Genomic DNA, 22,142 nt, shown 5'->3' with positions numbered 1-22,142 from the left:
CTTTTCTGAAGGGTCTAGGCCCGAAACGTCAGCCTTTCTGCTCCTATGATGCTGCTTGGCCTGCTGTGTTCATCCAGCTCTGCACCTTGTTGTCTCGGATTCTCCAGCATCTGCAGTTCCTGCTATCTCTACATGGACAGCAAGGTCTCTTTGATCCTCAATGCTTCTCAAGCTGCTGTCGTTCATCACGTATCTTCTTGACTTGTTTGTCCTGCCCAAAAAAAGGATCAATTCCTTGCCAAAAGACACTGGATGACTTACGCATTAATAATGGAATCCACATTAAACCTGCAATTACTGTGGTAGCACATGCTCTTGATAAGAGTTTTCTGGTGTCCAATTAAGGAATGGGAGATGGACATTGTAAATGTAAAAGTTGTGAATGTACTGAGATGCATAAAGAGCACAGGACCTCTTGCAGCAGCCTAACAATGAGAATGATTGCAGCAGAAAGAGATAAAAATAATTAATACTGCAACTGCTGAAAATCTGAAATTAAACTGAAAACCAAAGAAATAGAGAGATGGTCTGTTAGCTGGAGAATGACAATTGTCTAGCCTTTTGGATAGTGTTTCAGATCTAAAGACTACACCTGAAACATTAATCAGTCTTTGGTCTTTTAAATGTTATCTATTACTCAATTTTTAAAGTTTGCAATAAGAGAATCAAATCTTATCCATGCATTCCTCTTCTAAAAATGTCACTGACCAAAAGGCACTTTCTTCTGTAATATGCAATTAGCGTCTCATCAATTCCTCTGTTCTTTCCATTCTTCAGCAGTTTCAAGTTGCTGTGGTATGCATGGACCAAGTAAGTCAAAGATTCACGGCATCTGGAAGCATGTACCAAATGTTAGTTCAGCACGTCATTAGAAGGTTGATTCTATCATGGTTACGAAAGGTGAATGACAAAGACCAGAGAAGATCGTTCAACCCATCAATCCAATTGCCATCCACATGCAAAGCCTTTTCCATGAAACCTCAACCTTACATCTTCCATTAAGACCTCTTTGTAAGGTGGGGAAGTGATGCACATTTAAACCAAAAGGACTAGAATACTCCGTTGACTCTCCAAGCATTCCAATGGAGCTCCATCCTGCTTTACAAGCATTCAGTACGTACTTGCCATTCTGATAGCACTCCAGTCCAGTCAGGAGGTAGACAGAAACCTTCCGGAACAAACTGTAGTCCTCGTGCCATTCCTGTAAATGGAACCAGGAACATACCTTTGAATTAATTACTGAAATGTGTGTAAAAAGTTCCCAACAGCCTAGAAATCTTGGCCATAGTGGCTGCCACAATCAATGACATCAGTTCTCATTCACCGCACTTGCGAACATGTTTATTAGGCCAATGTGCAATTAACTGGATTCCATTTAAATCCAAATGCAGCGTGGGAAGAATTCTCAGCGAAGGCTGAAAGTGGGTTTCATAACTGGCAAAAAGAAAATGTGACCAAGAAACAAAAAGAGGAAAACACAGTAGGAAAGTTACAGTAAAAGTGGAAAAACTGGGGTCTCTGTTAGACTCTATGCATTTGCAACAATGCTCCACATCTATGCTCTCTTTAAGGAGCACAAATAAAGCTCTGCATTGTGGGTCTACCTACAGCACATAGACTGCAGTGGTTCAAGAAGGCAGCTCACCACCACCTTCTCAAGGGCAACTAGGGACGGGCAATAACGCTGGCCAAGCAGCGACACCCATATCCCATGAGTGAATTAAAAAGAAAAACACACAACTGGCTAGTACAGTCACACCTTGTACTCCTGCATGTCCATATCGGAGGGTCCAATGAGCTTCAACTTTGCCTGTGCCACCTTCATTATACTTATGGACCTAGGAGTTGAACAGAAGGCAATGGGTTACATTTTGAAGCAATATGAGAGTCCACAGATTATTAAATACATTTTAGCCACGTGGATCCATGGGTCAAACTCTGTGTCCTTTCACCTTGGGCTTTGGAGCCTGGCAATCCTGACAGAACAAAATCTCATTTCACTGTCAGTTGCTTATAGTTCAAGTGTTGTAATGTTCACAAAGTTCCCAGAGGGTAGTAGGATTTCACAGCACAATGTTGTCCAGTAAAGGAGCAACAACACGAATTATGCTGGAAGCAGGAAATATTGCAAAGGTTGGGCCCTTTTAAAAATTCTAGAGCCTTAGTGTACATCCTCACTAGGTTTTACTCAAACCAACTGCACATGTCCACTAGAATTAGTAATTTTGCCTTACCACAATCCTCCAGTTTTGATCTAAAAGCTGCTTAAATCCCAAGAGGAATCTGAATTCAAGTAAAGCTCTACCTAAGAGCATACATTGTACAAGCTCAGCCCTGATGTGATTTGCAAGTCTGGTCTGAAACGGCCTGGAAACAAACTTGGAAAACACCCCCATTGCAATACCCATACTTCTATTATTAGAAACCATTATGCATTGATTTGTCTTTTGATGATTTTGTTTCCACATCATACTTTGCTTTATAATCACTCCTGCTTCATTTTGTTGAAGGTGCAGCTTAAATATATGCTGTTGGTGTTGATCTATGAAGGGTGGAAACCGGAGATTGAAAGTAGCAGTTCAACATGCACAGGGTTAAATTGATCTCCACCTTTCATCGTAGCTGAGGTTTTTATCTGCAAACTGCTCCAGGAGTGTCCGCTCAATCACCCGCTTGTTAGCTTTGTTCTGAAAGAAGTAAACAAGAACGTGCTGGAGCCGAGGATCATTCTGAGGCGTTGGCTTGTCCTTGGCCAAGTCAAACAGCCGTGAGTACTCTTCATGGAATGCCTAGGGATGGTGATGCAGTAGGGTGGGGAAAGGAGAGATCAAAAACATGCAACTCAGCACCAAATCATAACTCGGAGCCTGAAAGAAAACCAGCAAAAACTTATGAATAGTGAAAACTGAAAATAGACAATGGGTTAGAGGCACGATCTTTGAAAGATGGGCAGAGATCAGAACTGGTGTGCAACAAACAATATACCTTCTTTCTAGTACTGATCAAGTCAAAGAGGGATTAGAAGTATCCCTACACTGGCTCTGATCAAGCAACTCCATCCACAACATTAGCTTATTTAAGGAAGATATACTCATATCGGAGGTGGTATAGCAAAGGGTCACAATATTGGTTTCTGTGGTAAGAGAGTTGTCCTGAGAATAGAGGCTGAATAAATTGGGCCTATATTCTCTGACCTGCAGGAAAATGAGAGACATCGAAAGACAGAAGATTCTGAAGGAGCTTGATAGGGCAGAAAGTGAGCAGTTGTTGTCCATTGGTCAGGGATGCTACAATATGGGATTAATCATTCAGGACTGGGATGCGCAGTACCAAAAAGTTGTGACCTTTTAGATTTCCTGATCACAGAGAGTTTCCATCAATGAGTATATTTAAGGTACGGATTTGGTTTCTCTGCAAATCAAAGGATATGGGAAGCTGAGTTGAGGCAAATCAGCCATAATTATATTGAATGGCAGAGCTGGTGGCTCAAAGGTCCATATGATGTACTCCTGCTCCCAAATCTTACCTTCTTGCTTCAGAGAATGTTGAGGGACGTAACTGCGTTTTCTCTTTTGACTAGTGTCCCAACAAGTCAAGCCTGGTATTTGACACCACAGTTCTTGATTTCAGTGACATTTCATTTTTCATTCAAACTTCTAACATGCAAAAGCTTTTTAGTTATAAGTTCACAAACAGCCAACGATATAAGTAAAGCCATAGTGAGTCACTGCAGTAAGAGAGGTGATGGATCAATGCCAAAAAATGTGTAATAAAACTGTATCTTTAGAGATAGCTACTACCCACTAGATTTATTATTGCCTTTCCTTTTGTGGATCAGAATACATGTTTAATATCTCAATGCAGAGGTGCCCTAAACACTTTCTCAATGCTTCAGAAAAGATTTAATGTAGTATTTACTTCACTCAAGTGACAGCTAGAAGGAAAATACCAAAAGCCCAACACTTTTGTCTAATTTTCAAATTCCATCCAAATTATCAATCACTTTATCAATGATTGCACAAACAATTAAGCGCAGAGTGAAAAGTGGGTTAATGTGATTATCTATCATGCACATTTAGAAGCAGACAGCAGAACTGTTATTGGATAAAAGCAAATTACTGTGCAACTTTTTTTTTTTGAGACCTTCTGAAGAAGAATTATATTTTACGGTAACAGTTTTTGTCTCCAAGAATGCTGCCAGATCAGCTGAGCATCTCCATCCAGGACTTTCTCTTATTCCTGCAGTCATCAGGTTTAATCATTTACTTATTTTTCTCCATTCTAGTGGGCATGCAGCCCACTAGGTTTGGGTGCACATGTAAAATTTAACTCTCTTCTCATCAATGTTTCTGAAGTTGCTGAACTAGTCTTCTCCTCCCCTCACCACCTCCCTACACATACCATATCACAGTGTCCAGGGGAACCATATTCAATGAGGATAATCAACCAAATAAAAAAAACTTATAATTTGTGTTTAGAATCCATTCAAGGACTAAACTTCCAGGTCTCAGACATCTAGGTAGCCCTTGGCTCTTTGGTCAGCTAATTTTTATTTTATTTATCACCTTAATTTTTAAGGCTTAACAGTGTGATACTATACCAGTCAACAGTAACACCAGACAAGAATAAAGGTGTAATCTCCCATGGAGTAATTTGTTAAATTTACTGTATGCAGTGTAAAATTGATCCACATTATTTTTATTTCCACATTCCTGACCAAAGTATAAATGTTGGAAATGTGAAAATAAAACAAAATTCTGAGCTTCCTCAAAGTGTCTTTTTAGTCATTAATAATCTGCTGTGCTTTTTCAACAATTTCTATTCTTGTTCCAGGAGTTTTGGCTAAACCCCGTCTCCTATATTCCAGCTCCCACCAAGTCTTGTTCACCCATCACCCCATGCCTGCTGGCCAATACTGGTCGCTGGTCATGAGAAGCTTCGATTTTAAAATAGTCTTCCTTGCTTTCAAATTCCTTTATTGCCTCATCCACTCTCTTTCTCTAGAAGCTCTGTCACCCCCACAAACTTCAGAAATATCCATGCTGACCTCTTGAGCATATCTAATATTAATTGTTCGACTGAGAGAAGCTGCACCATCAGATGTCTGCACTGCCACCACCCTCCACCCCCCCACCCCCACACACAACCCAAACCTCTCCACTTCCCTCTCCTTTTAACATCTTCTTTTAAACCTCCACTTTGGCCAAACATTTGGTCACTTCTCCTACTGAGACTTGGTTTGATGAGACAGTTTGGAACTATGAAGGTACAACCTCCCACTGAATAACTTGTTAAATTCACTGTTGGTCACAACTATGTTGGTCAGCAAAGTAGGAATAAAGAGAAATAAAAATAAAAGTACAAATGTTAGGAATCTGGAATCAAAGTAAAATTCTATGTTACCCCCTAATGGCTGTTTAGTCACTGATAATCTGCCGTACATTTTCAACAATTTCTACCTTTGTTCCTAGAGTTTCAGGTCAAGCCTTAGCCTTTTCCTTTTGTGCTTTTTTAAAAGAGTGCAGCTACAATGTGAGTGGCAAAAGGTACATCACTGGGACCAGGAAGAGGGACAGGAACCAGCTAGCTTTCTACTCGATAGTCCCAGCTTCGCAGGGGCTGACTGGAAAGTGCAGTTGACACGATAACCAAGAACAGCACAAAGTTATTGAATGTTGGAACAGGTGTGATTGGCCAAATGGCCTATTCTTCTTCCTATGTTCCAATGAGCACTAATTACCAAGTCAGTGTTTGCACATGATACCAGACAAGTAACCTTCAAAACAGCGAGAAATACCTTAAGGGAGATATATCTTTACGGCAACAGGGAAAGAGTGTGGATCTAATTGAGTGTAACCTAATATCAAGAGTTGGCACAAGGCACAAAGGGATGAATGGTCTACTTCTGCAATGTAACATTGAATAAGAAACACTGTTCCAATACGAGGAGCTTGTAAAGGGAGTAGGAAATTAAACATATCAGAAGACATTAAATCCACAGAAAATGCACACAACCCAGGCAGAAATTCAGCTCAACACACATCTACAAAACTGCATTCACAGCAAAGCGCAAGACTAGCAAAGTACTTAACAGTATATACCTTTATTAGCCCTGCCTCAGCACCATCCCGATCATAGACTTCTCTGGACTTGGCAATAGCCAGAATGATGCCTTGCATTGCCGGACTTAACAATTCCTGCCACAAGAGGGCAGAAGGAGGAAAAACATCAAGAGAAAGGTCATCAAACCAGAGACAAATGCAAGATGCAAGTCTTACATACACTACAAAATCCTTAATGAACTGCAAAAACAATGGGTGGCAGCAAAGCAACCTCACACTCAGAATTTGTCTGTAGTTTGAACAGGATTGTGGTTTTCAAACTGGGGACTTCTGATAGGGTTAGGAAAATTTGTAATCCATAAGGGATTGAGAATCAGATGAAGGGTTTAAAGGCGAGGGAGGTGGTTACTTTGAAAGTAGGATAGGAATTGACACAGAGAAAAGAGGAACAATGAAGAGATCTACAGCCAGCCATTTCTCACTATTTCAAGGCTGCATGGACTATCCCTGGATCCATGTCCTACAAACATTTTATCCATTTAGATTCGTAATTAATGATTCTATATATTCCCAGATTGTTGCTTTGGAAATGCGTTTCTTTCTGTGCCAATCAAAACTATTGCTATTATTTACACAATATTCCAGGGAATGTGCCAATTGTTTTGAGGAGATTCCCTGGGCCATTGGCAGAAACACTGATGGATGAAGAACTCCGAGGTACCTTTACAAGGGCATGCATATCTATTTCAGAAAGAAAAAGGTACAATAGTGCAGGGAAAGGGTGGTGGGAATGGGTTTAAATGGATGGCTCTCACAACCGTGATGATATGAAGTTTACACAGCAGCACAGTGTAGACACTGTGACAGGGTGGGGAAACATTAATTAATTAGAGCTATCATGGAAGCATACTGAGGAAATTGTACTTTTTTTTGCAGAATGTGAACCTTTTTGATTCAATGCCCATTCCTAAGTTGGGGTTGGGTTGGGAAGTCTCAACACTTCCCAAAAGATGAACTATGGAGCAATAATGTTACAGTTTTTTTTATAATTCATTCATGGGATCTGGTTATCACCAGCATTCCATATAATTTTCTTTCCAGCAGCGCAGACCTCTGAGGTCTGTTCATGTGGGTGACTAAATTCCACGGTTGCCAAGCCAACGTCGATTGCCTCGGAGTGGCTGCACGCGTGTGGCTGAGAGAGAACATTGGCTGTCGCTGGTTCAGCTAACACATATTGCCCATCTCTAACTATCCTTGAGCTGCCTTCTCAAACAGCTGCCATGTGATGTCGATAGAGCTCTGTTAGGGAGGGAGTTCCAGGATTTTGACTCAACAAAAGTGAAGGAACAGCATTATACTTCTAAGTCAAGATGGTGTGTGACTTAGAGGGGAAGTGCAGATGGTGGTATTCCCATCTGCTGCCCTTGTCCTTCTGGGTGGAGAAGTTTGCAGGTTTGAAAAGCAAAGGAGCTATACTGAGTTGCTGTAGTTGCACCTTGTACATGATACATACTGCTGCCACTGTGTAGTGGCAAAGGGAGTGGATGCTGAAGGTGGTGGCTGGGGTGCCAGTCAAGTGGACTGCCTTGTCCAACATGGTGTCAAGCTTCGTTGTGTGTCTTGTTGGAGCTGCACCCATCCAGCTATAGGAGAATGGTCTCCAGCAGTGCACAGCACACAGAGAGGCACAGGCACTGGGACAATCTGTGAACATATTCCACTGAAGTAAACAGAATATTATTAAAAAATAAAACAGATGGAAGCTCACTAAGGCTATTTTTCAACATTTGCAGGAGCCCTAGAAAAACATTCGTTTAACTTTTAAAGCACGGATTTGGCACTTTTAAGCTTTCAGACCGCCGCATTTGTATCACCCGACTGCAGGAACAGTATTATTCTGTCTCGCCACACTAGGACTACAGCTCCAATCTAATCCCAGCTGAGATCTAGAGCACGGCTTCCCAAACACATAGTGAAGTGATAATGTTTTACACATAGGGTGGTTCACATGTAGAATTAACCTCCTGAGGAAGCGGTACAATTACAATGTTTAAAAGACATTTGGATAGATAGATGAATAGGAAAGGTTTGGAGGGATATGGACCAGGAGAAGGCAGGTGGGACTAGTTTAGTTTGGTAACATATTCGGCATGGACTGGTTGGACTGAAGGGTCCATTTCCATGCTGTATGACTCTACGACACCTGACTGAGAGAGAGAATCTTACTCTGGTTTCAGTCACGGCTGATCTACACAGCACAGGGTGTGCAGTGGGGCAAAGGTACAACATGTTCAAACTGGTGCTAACATTAAGTGGATTTTTTTTTTCCCCCCAAGACTTTAATCTACACCCTTCAGAAACACACCACAGATACACTGCACTGATTGCCTTGAGCAAAGAATGGTTAACGCCACTTATAAGATCTCCTGTTGACTTGGTACCTCCTCATTGTAGCCATCAGCATCATGTCGAACCATAACCTTTCCAACATTAGGGATCTCCACCTCGGAGATCTGGGTACCAGTGCTTTCAGGACATTCTTGCTCTCTGGCTGGCTCGTCTTCTGGCTCTGGTTCAGGTTCTGGCTCTGGTTCAGCCTCAGTCTCAGTCTCAGACTTGGGCTCGGACTCAGGCTCAGGCTCGGACTCGGACTCGGGCTCAGGCTTGGGCTCTGACTTCCCTCCTGTTTCCTTGGTTTCCTGCTGTGTATTTGACTAGCTTGGCCAGAATTGGAGGAACAGCATAAAGGAAAGCAGACAGGGAGAGGCGTGGGGAAAGAAATGAGGAAAAAGAAAAGATGATATAAGCAGGTAAGAATGATTGTCAGGTAAGGCAGGACAGAATGCACTTGTTAATATTTCTGCCCACATCCAAGCACACCTCCTTGAGCAGCAGAAAGGGCATCATGTTTCTGTACAACAGTGCAGGAGTCATGTTACAGGACACAGTGATCGAGAGGTTTATCTGGCATCTGCAGAGAATCCTACTACAGCAGTTTGTATTAATTGAAATTAAGTTCACAATGAAATAATAGTGACCAGGAAGTTTGCAAAAATCTATCAAATTAGTAAACGTTTAGAGGAGGAAATCTGCTGTCCTCAAGTTGCGCAACTCATATAACTCCAACATGTCATTCCTAACCCACAATGTAGCTGACTCTTAATTAACCCTGCCCTCAGAAATGGCTGAGCAGGCCACTCAAATGTACCAAAAACTGCAGCACATGCACATTTCAACAGTTAATGGTAGTGGAACACCAAAGTTTCTCCAAGGACATTAAGGGTGGGCAATAAATGGTGGAGTTGACCAAATAAACAAAAAATAATTAACAACTTATGTGGGTGTCAGGTAGGTTCTACATTAGCCGCTAATATAAAAACAGAAAGTGCTGCTGAAACTCTGCAGATCCAGCAGCATCTGCGAAGAGAAAAAGAGAGCTAACATTTTGAATCCAGTATGACTCTTCTTCCAAACACTACTTCTCGTCATTGGATTTGCAACATTTAGTCTGTTTCACTCTCTACAGATGCTGCCAGACCTGCTGAGTTTCTCCAGCACTGTTTTTATTATGTAATTATACTCATGACTATTTTGAAATCAAAACACATTGCAACTGTTTAAAGAATACAAGTTAAACAAGCAATATCAAGTCTCCAGGAACTGCAGTATTTTGCTTTCATTAGACACAAATATGTTGGCTCCACTGTATAGCTCAGTCAGGAATAGTGGATGCCAGGACAGGGTAGTGATGGGTTATGGTGCTCTTGTACAAGGTAATGATTCTGAGAGGGTTAATGCTGAAGATGACATAAAGTTCCACCCAATCTGATGGTGTCAGAAGGATTTTGGGGGAGAAAGACAGAACTATCTAAGGATCTTGTAGAGCATCCGCACATCTCCCAAAGGTCTTAGTAAAAATGTCTATCAATGTAACTTGTACATTGTTGCTATCATTACAATAAACATCTTCATCATGTACACCCAGCACTTCACTATCTCTGTGCACCAAGGTAATGACTTGATGGCACCTACCCAACCCCTAGTCCCCATCTCACAATCCCAATCGGGGTACCAGGAAAGGCTTCTGTTCCACTTCCAGCAGGTCTGTGTGATGTCGGAAGTCTTCCTCAAGTACCAGACCCTCTTATCTGATGGACAGCATCTCTGACTGTGCAGACTTTGTTTTGTAGGGCAGCAGCTGACGAAATTACTTCAAAACACAGTCACATTCCTTCATGGGGAGGCGATGGCCTAGTGGCATTATCACTAGACTGTTAATCCAGAGACACAGGTTAATGTTCTGGGACAAAAACAGAAATTGCTGGAAAAGCTCAGCAGGTCTGGCAGCATCTTTGAAGAAAAAAATCAGAGTTAACGTTTCGGGTCCAGTGACCGTTTCTCAGGACTCCTTTTGGTTCTTAATGTTCTGGGGACCCAGGTTCGAATCCCACCATGGCAAATGGTGGACATTGAATTCAATAAAAATCTCAAATTGAAAATCTAATCATGTCCATGAAACCATTGTCAATTGTCAGGAAAAACCCATTTCATTCACCTATCCCCTTTAGGGAAGGAAACTGCCATTTATATCTGGTCTGGTCTACATGTGACTCCAGACCAACAGCAACATGGTTGACTCTTAACTGCCCTCTGGACAATTAGAGATGGGCAATAAATTCTGGCTCAGGCAATGATCCCCGCATCCCATCAATGAATATTAAAAAAAAGAATGGTTACAGCAGAGACTGTTATACAAATGCATTGCAGTCATTTTGTACAAAGCAAGATCCCACAAACAGCCAGCAGATAAGCAGGAAATTAATCAGTTTCTAGTTTTGGGAAGAATGTCAGTGAGTAGATTGGGAGAAATCGTCCAATAGAATCTTTGCTGCACTCCTCTACCACAGGAACCAACAGAAAAATCTTCAACTTAAAAACTTTGCCAAAGGAAGGATGGATCAGACCATTACAACACAGAGTGATCAGTCCCCTCATGAAATCATTTTTTAAACAATAAAAATCACCATATTGTCAACATGAGGATGAAATGTGGGTTCTGAGACGTATGCTAAAAATTCCACACACAGACCGCGCAACAAATGGAGAGATGCTTGATATTGCAACAGCATAAAGAATTCTACAAAAAAAGTGACATCCCACAAAAATAAATGCCAAAATGTCAGTATTTTGACTTTTTGATCAGAGCTGGAAAACTGCGAAAATCTCTTTTGTGGGGAAAGAAGGGCCCAACCAAGGAGTAGCGGGAGGATTGACTGGGGGCTGATTAGTTCAGCCAGCTGGGCAGCTGGTTTGTGATGCAGCGTGACAATATCAGCATGGGTTCAATTCCCACACCAGCTGAGACAGCCATAAAGGTCCTACCTCCTCAATCTTGCTTGCCATCGCCTACTGAGCTAAACTCGCCACTAGTTTGCACCAAACATGGAGACTAGGATGTCCAAGTCAATGAAAGTCAATACAATTTGGACAAAAAGCAATCAAAATGGTCAAGAATATATTTTCTCTTATCCAAAAGGAGACTGGAATAATAAAGGGAACCTGATCTGATCGATGGGACTACCATAAGGAATTGAAACAGGAGTAGGCCATTCGTCCCCTCGAGCCTGCTCCGCCATTTATTAGGAACATGGTTGATCTGACATTCCTCACATCCACTTTCCTGTCCTTTCCCCATTGCCATACAATTAGATTTAGAAGGACGATAACAGGTCTCCAAAGCTTAAATTAAACAGACGGATTACACAAAATAGAGATATGTCCACCTGGAATTTGTAAGGTTAAAGTAGGATTTGATCAAATGTTGCAGGGTACAGATGAGTTGACAGAAAGAAGATCCTGACTGAGGGCAGAGGGAGTAAAAAAATTACTGCCAAATACTTCAGGAGTTGAATTAAGACAATATTCTATTCAAGAAAGGTGGTAGAGATTTGGATCTCAACTGGCAATGCATGCTGAATTAAACGTTCATTTTAAATCTGAGTTTGTCACATTTTTGCTAACCAAAAGGTGGAATATGGAGCTAGTCAAAGCAGCCAAAACCTCAGGTCATGGGGAGAGAAACTCATAAGGCTAAAGGCACTGACCTGTCACCATGCTCATACCAAATCTGTTTAAACTGCACTGGTATTTTCTTTTCCATTAAAACCTTTAAGGTGGGACAGATGGCAAAGGAAACAGCAGCTCAGTCTCTCACCTCCTGCAAAGCAGCTTCTGCTCCTGCATTCTCATAAGAGGTAGCAGCTTTCTCAATCGCCTGGGCAGTCTGTTCCTTCACCAAAACAGCATGCTTGGCTGAAGCAGAGCATGTATTCTGTTGACAGGCCACGGTCTGTTCTGTGGGATGCAGAGCAAAATCAAAATTGGGAAAATTATCATTTTTAACACACAGGAAGGCAGCAATTTCCAATTCTTCATAGTCGTAAGATTACAGGTATATAAAACAAAACATTAAGTGTTAGATTATGAAATATGTTAATCAGCAACTGAAAAGCCAGGAATTTAATATGCAATTGTACAAAGTACAAACCTAACTTTATTGGAAAGTTGTAAGATGCACAGGACCTCAGCATTTCACATTCCAAAGGAAATTGTTTTGATCTGTGCTCCTTGTCGGTAACCTACCCAGCCCTATAACCTTCCGAGATCTCTGTATGTCTTCAGTTGTTTTCTCGTCACCAATTTTCCTGAGGTAGAGGTGAAGAGGGCAAGGGAGGGATTGAGGCCCTACATATCCATCAATGGTGGATGAAAGTAGGTAGTGCTAAAGAGGCCAGAATTCGACGAGCACAGATATCTCAGAGAGGTGTTGGACAGGAAGAGGATGGAGAGATATGGACAAGACAATGGAGAGATTTAAAAACAAGGGTATGATCAAGACTAAACTTGACTGTAAACCAATGTAGGTCAGGAGGTATGAGGGGATGAGTTGTCATAGTGGAGTCCAGGGACAACTAAAGCAGGAATAAAGTTTCAGATGAGCTGAGACCGTAGTGGTTGTGGCACACGGTCTTAGCTATGCCACAGGTATGTGGCAGAAGCTCATCTTCAATTAAAATATGACAGAGGAGTCTGATGGGACAATTACCCAATTATCTTCATTCTGGTAGGTAATAATGGCAGCATATGTAGGGGGTATTCACATCTGTTGAAAGTTTATATTTTGATAAACAATCCGGCTCTCAGTTTTGGTTGGTTGGCTCGCCGAGCTGGTTCGTTGTTCTGCAGACGTTTCATTACCCTGCTGGATAACATCATCAGTGCAGCTTCTAAAACCTCAAGAGTGTCTCTCAGTTTCCAAACTCTCTTGCTTAAATCTATTTGTTCTTTAGTGATTCTCCTGACAGTGGAAACGCTTTCTCACTATATACCCCTTCAACACACCACGTAATTTGAATCAACTCTATTAATCCTAAAGAGAATAAACCAACTTTACTAAGCTGTACAGAAATGCAACCAATCACCCCTGGTACCATTCTCTTGGTTCAATATAACAGCAGTGGCAGGGTAGGAAGTGTTTGTCCTCTGTGCCCAACACACTCCTGTTCACCTGTCCGGCTGCCGCTTTCTTTATCCTTTTTTTTGTTTTGTTTCTTCACTTTTTTGTATCAAAGTTCACCTTTCTTTTTCTTTTCTGCGGCTGCGGTGGACGGAGGCAGTTGTGAGGGTCTGCTCTGGTGGAGGCAGCACAGTGAATCCTGATGTCCGTTCCTCGTGGCCATCATGGCTGTAGCTTTATCGAAGGCTTCACCGTCGGTGGGTCTGGTCCGTTCCTCCTGGTGGCGGTTTCGGCGGTGGTATTACGGTGGTTCCAGTTTGTTCGTCGTGGCCGTGGCAACTTTGGGCAGTGACTGAACTGGTGAGGGCTTGAGTGATGATTTCATCGTTGGTGACTTAGTGGGTCCTGTCTATCCCTCCTCGCTACGGCGGCGACGCAGTGGCTTCAGCATTGGCTTCGGTGGTATCAGTTTGGTGGGCCCGGTCTGGAAATGCTTCCTTTGGCGGTCTAAGGAGCAGCTTTGGCAGTGGCCCACAGCCACTTTAGAAACCCAGGAGCCATGGAGGGGACAAAAGATGACCTCTGCCCTAACTTTGTCTCAATTTTTATTTTATAATTTCTGTAATTAAAATGGTGCCGAATTGTGGTGACTTATACACATCTCACTGTATTTTCATAAATACAAGCGACAATAAGTTGCTATTCCATTCTATTCTAAATCCCACCTGCATTCTCCCAAGGCCTTGACATCCATCCTAAAGTATGGTGCCCAGGACTGAATGCTGTTCATGACCTGCACTGTGAAACATTTGCCTTGATTACCTTCTGTAAGCGGGACCGCAGCCTCCTGTACCCCTGTTGCGGGGACAAGCTCCTTTTGTGGAATCTTTCGGACCTGCTCCTCATTCCACTCCTCAAGTTCCTGCATAAAGTGCTGGTTGTCTTCACAAACATACTGCCTGAGTTCAGGGGGAAGGCTGTGGATGGCTTCCAAAATATGTCCAGTTTCAGCATGTGTGTCGTCTGTAATTCGGATAAAACAAATTATTAGACCAAATTTTAAAAATACAAGGAAACAACTGTATTTGGTTCTTGGCCAAACCATCGAGGACTCGGGTGTGGAGAAACCTCTCCACACAGACACTGAATTCTTACATCCCAGAGGCCTGGCATGGCTCAGAATCTGTTTAAGGCTGAGATTGAAAGATTTTTCAACTTCAGGGGAAACATTGCATATGAAAAATGAAGAAGTGGAGGTGATGTACAGGTTCGACCGCGATCTTATTGAATGATGCAGCAGGCTCAAGAGGCTGAATTGCCCATTCCTGCTCCCAGTTCTGACGTACTTACAAGCAGGAAATCCTATTGAATGTATTCCCTGGAAAATATGCTTCACAGAGACGTCCTTTCAAATGATGGTGGTTTGTACTGACACTTTGCCAATATTAAAGTCAACTATGAAACATCTGATACAGGAAGTGGCACCTGAAAACAACGATCATGCCAACACGTCTAGGCCTAATGACTGTGTTTTGCTGGTTTTGACAGAGGGAGGAATGTTGGCCAAGGGACCGTAAAAACCTTGCTCTTCATCAAATTGTGCAAACGATCATTTAAAGATCTCCACATATAGGTGTATAGTCTACAAACTTAATTTCTCAGACAATAGAGCACAGAACTGAACCGCCGACCCAGAGTACTCAAGATATCCAGCAGAAGTTGATTCAAAGAGACTATCAGCTAACGATCATCTGTCACCAAAACATATTTATGTAGCATCTTCAATGTTGCAAACATCCCAAGGTGCTTCACTGGAACATTATTTGCTGAAATTTGGCATTGAGCCATGTAAGGCGATGTTAAGACAGCTAATTAAAACTTTATAGGGAAGATGTGGAGAGATTGCTTCCCCCTGCGGTAGAGTTTAAGACCATAGGACATAATCGCAATGTAAAGATAATTCATTTAAGATAGGAAAGAAAATCCTTTTCATTTGAACCGGTTAGTAAATCTGTGGAATTATTTACAGCAGAGCGCTTTCAAGGTGGGTCATTAAGTACATTTGTCAGGCTAACATAGACAGATTTTTAATCGGGAAGGTAATCAAGGGTTATGTGAATAAGGGAGGAAATGGAGAGGAGGATTCTTAGATTGGTGACAACCTCATTGTGTAGTGGAACAGACTCGAGTCAAGATAGAGTCTGGGCAGCTAAATGAATGGAAAGTTTTGAAAATAACCGGTCACCTGAATAAACTAGATTAGCAAACAGACAGGGGAAAGGCTCATTTTTTACCTGCAATTAGCTGTGGTATGTTATCGTTGATGTACATCAGACAGTATGCGCTGGCATTGCGCGACCCTCCATACGAATCTCGCTGCAGTTCCTCCCATGATGATTCTGCGACAGAGATATCATTGTACTTGAGCCACATGTTCTGGCTGTGATCAAAGATGTAGGCCCAGTAATGGCCAGCTGAAGCCTGACCTTCATGTACAAGCACCGCGTGAAGTCGATAAGGAACCTAGTTGATGGACAAGGGGATGTGTCACTTCACTCTAAACGCAAACAGCCTAAAAACCTAGCTGCAGAGAAACAACTAACACCACAGAAATCAGACTCGCCAGCATACCATGTTTGGTCAACCATCTTGATAGTTAGTACCACGGCTTAAAATTGACCCCAAAATCTTTTCCCAGTTTAGCAGTTTTGGAGTACAGGTCACCAGTGTTACTGTTGGGATGTTGCAGCTTTAGCTGTGTCTGGAGTAATCAGATATGCCTCAATATCACATGGAAGCATTGACCTGAATGAAGACTGGCATCATTCATGTTGGTACCGTGAGAAGGAAGCCAAAAAGCATCACAGTCATTGGTATGTCCAGCTAAAATGACTGGGCAAATGTTTCAAACCTCATCCATGGCACTCATGCTGGTTTCTTCCATCATTTAGGATTGGAGTACTCATGGAACCTCCTCCTTCTTTTAGTTCCTTAACTCTTCATTTGCAGGAGACAGTGGAATGAAGGCAATGTCACTGGAGTAGTAACCCAGAGGCTCAGGCTAATGAGCTGGGGACACAGGTTCAAATCCCACCAGGTCAGTTGGTGGAATGCGAACAACTAATAAATCTGAAATATGAAAGCTAGTCTCAGCAAACCAAACTATGAAACTATCACAGATGTCCTTTAGGGAGAGAAACTTGCTGTTCTGACCCAGTCTGGCCTTTGTGACTCCAGACATACAGAAAGAAATATGACCAATGCTTAACTGCCCCTGAATTGTCCTATCATGCTGCTCAGTTCAAGGGCAATTAGAGATGGGAAACAAATGCTTGCCACTGATACACACATAATAGAATAAATTAGAAAAATCTACACCGCAGTCCTTCCGAGGCCAATATCTCTTTCCCGAGGTGTGATGCCTAGAACTGTTTATACCCCATGTATTTAAGTTTTCCAAACATAAAGGCTGGCCAGGGCTTTGCTGACCTGCATTAGCTCCTGCACACAGCAATGTCTATGGTTGTTTGCAGCTGACCCTAACAGCAATTGGAGTTACCATTTCTCCAGCAGAGGTTAGATCATTTCAGGACAATGAAGGGATTTGACCAAGGAACCGTCAAGCTTGGGTGAGTCATTTTCACATCACACTACTGCTGTCCACACCAAATTAAAACAGGAGTTCAACGCAAGTTTTAGTCAGTCCCTAATGTTTTCACCCGCAGCCCTGAGAGCTACCTGAGGAGCAAGTTGCAAATTTGGTCATTACCTGACACATTGAGCTGTCGATGTACATCTGATCAATTGACTGCGAGATCTGTGTGATGCTGTCCTTTAGCTCTTCAATTTTGAAAAAACGTACAAATAAATGACAAGGGTGATTAAGTGAGATTGAATTGCAACTTTGAAACTGCAGATATCTGGTTTGGATGAAAATATTAATCCTCCCCACAGATGTTTTCTGATCTATTCAGAATCTCTATCCCGTTCTCTTAATTTCAGATTTCCAGCACCTACAGAATTCCCCTTAGATATATTTTTCCATGCTAATTCACTATTCCCTGCAGGTGCAATCACAAAGAAATTACTGCTATAAAATAAACAGGAAGTGCTAGAGATACTCAGCAGGTCCATCAGCACCTGTGGAGAGGAAAACAGAGTTAATGTTTCAAATCAAATATGACTTTCTTTTACCCCCGAATGCAACTTCCAAGATTTCTACATGACTAGATTACCTTTTGGCTCTGGGTCTGTTTACCTGCAATGTCCTGTTCAACCTCTGCCCTCCAACGCTGAAGGCAGTTCTCAAAGAACATGAGCTCCTCGGCTGTGATGTGTCGTGGTGCTGGATGAGCTGGCATTTCCATGGGGGGCCTGCTCTGGGTGAAGGGCTTGTGCACAGTCGCACGCTGCGTCTGGGGTGTGCTTGGGGAGCTTGCAGTCTCAGGCATCTCGGCAATCGGCAATTCTGTGGAACTTGAGAAGCAATGAACCACAGTCAGAAACAGGTAGATGGAATTGGCTCAACGTTACAGAATTCAATTGTTGATGGGCCCAGAAAAAAAAAAAGTAGTGTCATTATTGTCCTACCAGACCACAGGACTGCTCTCTCATTACAGACAGACAACTGGTGGTGGTTACAGCAGAGGGTCACCACGCCTCAACTGAGAGAAGAGGTTGAGTAGGAGAGTCCTTCACGGTATCCTCAACCAGTGTGGGTGCTGGCATCACTCTGCTTTGCAAACCAACCATCCAGTCAACTGGGCTGACAGCTGCAATACTCAAGAAGTTTGACACTATCCAGGGGAAAGTCAAACTGGGAACACATTGAGCACCACAAATAGCCACTCCTACCATCACCAGTGCACCGTTACTGCAGTGAGTACGCGCTACAAGAAGCACTGCAGCAACTCTGCAAAGCCTCTTTGACATTCCAAACTCATGACCTCCACCACCAAGAAAGATAAAGGCAAAAGGTGCTTGGAAATTACCAACAATTGCCAGTTCTCCATCACGTCTCATATCATCGTGACTTGTACAAATTTCAGTCTTTTTTTGTCATTATTGGATCCAAACATAACAGCACTGGGTCTTTACCATGTGGAGTGCAGTGAATTAAGAAGGTAGCTCACCATCACCATCACTATCTCAGTGGTAATTTCTCATAGATTCATAAAGTCACACAGCATGGTAACAAACCCTTCAGTCCAACCAGTCCGTGTCAACCATAATCCCAAACTAAGCCAGTTCCACCTACCTGCACTTGACCCATACCCCTCCAAACCCATCTTGTTCATATACTTACCCAAATGTCTTTTAAATATCGTAACTGTACCTGCATCCAACACCACTTCTCTAAGCTCATTCCACACACGAACCACCCACTGTAAAAAAAAAAAAAAAAGTCCCTCATGTCTTTTTTAAATCTTTCTCTTCTCACTTTAAAAAATATGCCTCCTGGTCTTGAAATCCTCCACCCTAGAGAAAAGACACTGGCCATTCACCTCATTCATACCTCTCATGATTTTATAAACCTCTATAAGGCCACCCCTCAATCTCCTATGCTCCCATGTAAAAAAGTCTCAGCCTATCCAGCCTCTCCCTAGAACTCAAACCCTCCATTCTCAACAATACCTGGTAAAGCAATAAACACCAGGTCTAGCAGCAATGCCTGCAACCCAAGAATGAGTTTTACAAAGTTAGTTTTCAGCTTCTTTACCAATGTGTTTTCCTCCCTCTCTGTGCCCCATCTAATCACGTCTGTTAAAATTACACAGTAAACTCAGATTTTAAGATTGCAGCCTGGGTACACCAAATCGCACGCTTGATGTTCAGTTTCCTTTAGACACATTTGTGCAGCATGAAGGGAGTTTCCTTGATGTTAAAATCCGTGTGCGCCCTTGTCCCGACCGGATTACCTGATTTGCATCGCCGATGCCACATTAGCATTGGGTTGAGATCTTGTTGATGGTGTGTTTACAACATCCTGTGTGGGGGACACAGATGATGGCTTGGTCTTGGTAAACTCCCAGACATATTGCAACATATCAGTCAAGGGATAACGTTCAGGACCAGATCCATAATGCATGTACCTAAAAATAAAAAAAGGAAAGTAAGAATATTAATTCCTTTACATAAAAGTTACAGATCATTCAATCCAATTCGTTCATGTGGCCATTTGTACTCCAAACAGACTATATTCCACATCACCTGACTTCATTTAACAAAGATGTTGCCAGGACTAGAGAGTTTGAGTTATAAGGAGAGGCTGGATAGGCTGAGACATTTTTCAGTGGAGCACAGAAGATTGAGAAGTGACGTTACAGAGGTTTATAAAATCATGAGGGGCATAGATAAGGTGAAAGATTAAAATCTTTTCCCTAGGATGGGGGAATTTCAAGACTAGGGGGCATATTTTAAAGGTGAGAGGAGAGAGATTTAAAAAAGACGAGGGGCAAATATTTTACACGGAGGGTGGTTTGCGTGTGGAATGAACTTCCTGAGAAAGCAGTGGATGCCGGTACAATTATAATATTTAAAAGACACTTAGATAAGTACATGAATACAAAAGGTTTGGACGGATATGGGCCAGGAGGCAGATGGGACTAGTTCAGTTTGGGATTATGTTCGGCATGGACTGGTTGGACCAAAGGGTCTGCTTCCGTGCTGTATGGCTTTATGACTCTATCCCTTTCTCCCACATCTACTTTTTTCCTCCTTCTTCTCATATCTAGTGGCACAAGAGGCAAACAAAATGTCTGTTTACATCTGTTTCCAAAGTTCGATATTTTGTTGAAATGGGCCTGTCGCCAGAGGCTATATTGTTTCCTTTTTTTAATGCACTTACAGGATGAGGGCACCACTGGCTAGGCCAGCATTTATTGCCCATCCCTAATTGACCAGAGGACAATCAAGAGTCGACCACTAAGCTGTGGTTCTGGACTCATATGTAAGTCAAACCGGGCGAGGCCAGCTGTTTCTTTGCTTAAAGGGCGATAGTGAACCAGATGGGATTTCCTGACAACCAATAATCGTTTCATGGTCATCATCATCACCTCGCGTGACTGCGGCCTTTCAGTTGTTTCAGCAGCGGGAGTCCGGGAGAAAGTGCGAGGGCAGCCTGGGAAGGTAAGCTTTTCAATTATAAAAGTCTTACATCGCATGACTGTGGCCTTTCAGTTGTTTCAGCGGCAGGAGTCTGGGAGAAAGTGCAAGGGCAGCCTGGGAAGGTAAGCTTCCACCCAATAAATTTGGGAGTTAACGAATACCAGAGACACTACACGCATAGTGTCTCCCACCCTTCCACCTTCTCTAACCTAATAATAACGACTAAGTGGGGTGAACAGGTAAGCTATTTGCATTTTTTTCCCTCATGTCTTTGTTATCTTTCGGGGTGGTCACCTAGACGCCAAATCTTCTGGGAACGGGTCGGAAGGCAAAGCCGGAGTCTGTTTGAGTATATAACAAAGTAAACTTACTGGTGCAGAGAACACTGCGAAACTAAAAAAAAAAACTAATTACTTTAAAATAATTAACTAAGTAGAGATGGCAGGCCATGTGATGTGTTGTAGCTGTATGATGTGGGAGCTAGCTGATCCCATTGAGAACGGCAGTGACCACATCTGCAGCAAGTGTTAGCTGCTCGAGGAGCTCCGGCTCAAAATTGACAAGCTGGAATCCGAACTCCAAACACTGCAGCACATCTGGGAGGGGGAGAAATACCTGGATGCTGTGTTCCAGGAGGTAGTCACACCTGGTAGATTAACTAATGTTAATTCGATCAGAGGGCAGGGACAGCAGTGTGTGACTTCGAGTGAGGCAGGTAGAGGGAGCCTGCAGACAGGAACACAGGAGCTGCAGCCCTTGACATTGTCCCACAGGTATGAGGCACTTGCTCCCTGCATGGATGAGGAACAGGGCTGCAGGAAGGATGAGTCAACTGACCTTGGCACCATGGTCCAGGAGGCCATTCAAGAGGGGGGAGCTAAAAGACAGATTGTAGTTGTAGGGGATTCCATCATCAGGGGGATAGACAGTATCCTTTGCGAGCAGGATAGAGAATCCTACATGGTGTGTTGCCTGCCCGGTGCCAGGGTGCGAGACATCTCTGACCGGCTTGAGAGGATACTAGAGAGGGAGGGGGAGGATCCAGTTGTTGTGGTCCACGTAGGTACCAACAACATAGGCAGGACTAGGAAAAAAGACCTGTTTGGAGATTATGAAAAGCCAGGAACAAAATTAAAAAACAGGTCTTCAGGGGTCATGGGACAACAAGGTGCAGGGCTGGATGAACACAGCAGGCCAAGCAGCATCATAGTTGATCTCTGGATTGCTGCCCGAGCCACGTACAAATTGGCATAGGGAGGCGATGATCAGGGAAGTAAACACGTGGCTAAAAGAGTGGTGTGGGAAAGAGGGTTTCCTTTTCATGGGGCACTGGCATCAGTTCTGGGACAGGAGGGATTTATACCGCTGGGATGGACTCCACCTGAACAGGGCCGGGTCCAGTGTTCTGGCGAAAAGGTTAAATAGGGTGGTTAATAGGACTTTAAACTAGTAAG

The 22,142-nt window shown here is 42.8% G+C and overlaps 1 protein-coding gene across 6 annotated transcripts in view; it reads right to left on the bottom strand.

Annotated features, from left to right (window-relative positions):
• Positions 1 to 22,142, bottom strand: part of usp28 (ubiquitin specific peptidase 28) — an 87,814-nt gene that overhangs the window by 7,465 nt on the left and 58,207 nt on the right. For 2 of the 6 annotated variants that reach the window (XM_048615419.1, XM_048615423.1), the window contains 12 exons: positions 19,500 to 19,673; positions 17,840 to 18,057; positions 17,351 to 17,421; positions 15,876 to 16,104; positions 14,404 to 14,604; positions 12,280 to 12,419; positions 8,507 to 8,779; positions 6,102 to 6,197; positions 2,611 to 2,789; positions 1,760 to 1,838; positions 1,122 to 1,201; positions 709 to 832 (listed from right to left, as the gene is read on the bottom strand). In XM_048615419.1, coding sequence (XP_048471376.1) covers positions 709 to 832; positions 1,122 to 1,201; positions 1,760 to 1,838; positions 2,611 to 2,789; positions 6,102 to 6,197; positions 8,507 to 8,779; positions 12,280 to 12,419; positions 14,404 to 14,604; positions 15,876 to 16,104; positions 17,351 to 17,421; positions 17,840 to 18,057; positions 19,500 to 19,673 — 1,864 coding nt within the window. Of the gene's footprint in view, positions 1 to 708; positions 833 to 1,121; positions 1,202 to 1,757; positions 1,839 to 2,610; positions 2,790 to 6,101; positions 6,198 to 8,506; positions 8,780 to 12,279; positions 12,420 to 14,403; positions 14,605 to 15,875; positions 16,105 to 17,350; positions 17,422 to 17,839; positions 18,058 to 19,499; positions 19,674 to 22,142 lie in introns of those variants that run through there. The other 4 variants (XM_048615424.1, XM_048615420.1, XM_048615421.1 and 1 more) reach the window with 4 other exon arrangements.

This window comes from Rhincodon typus, chromosome 32 (genome assembly GCF_021869965.1).
Source record: "Rhincodon typus isolate 14 chromosome 32, sRhiTyp1.1, whole genome shotgun sequence".
Lineage (NCBI taxonomy): Eukaryota > Metazoa > Chordata > Chondrichthyes > Orectolobiformes > Rhincodontidae > Rhincodon > Rhincodon typus.
The sequence above is the reverse complement of the archived record's forward strand: the minus strand, read 5'-3'. Positions and strand labels throughout refer to the sequence as shown.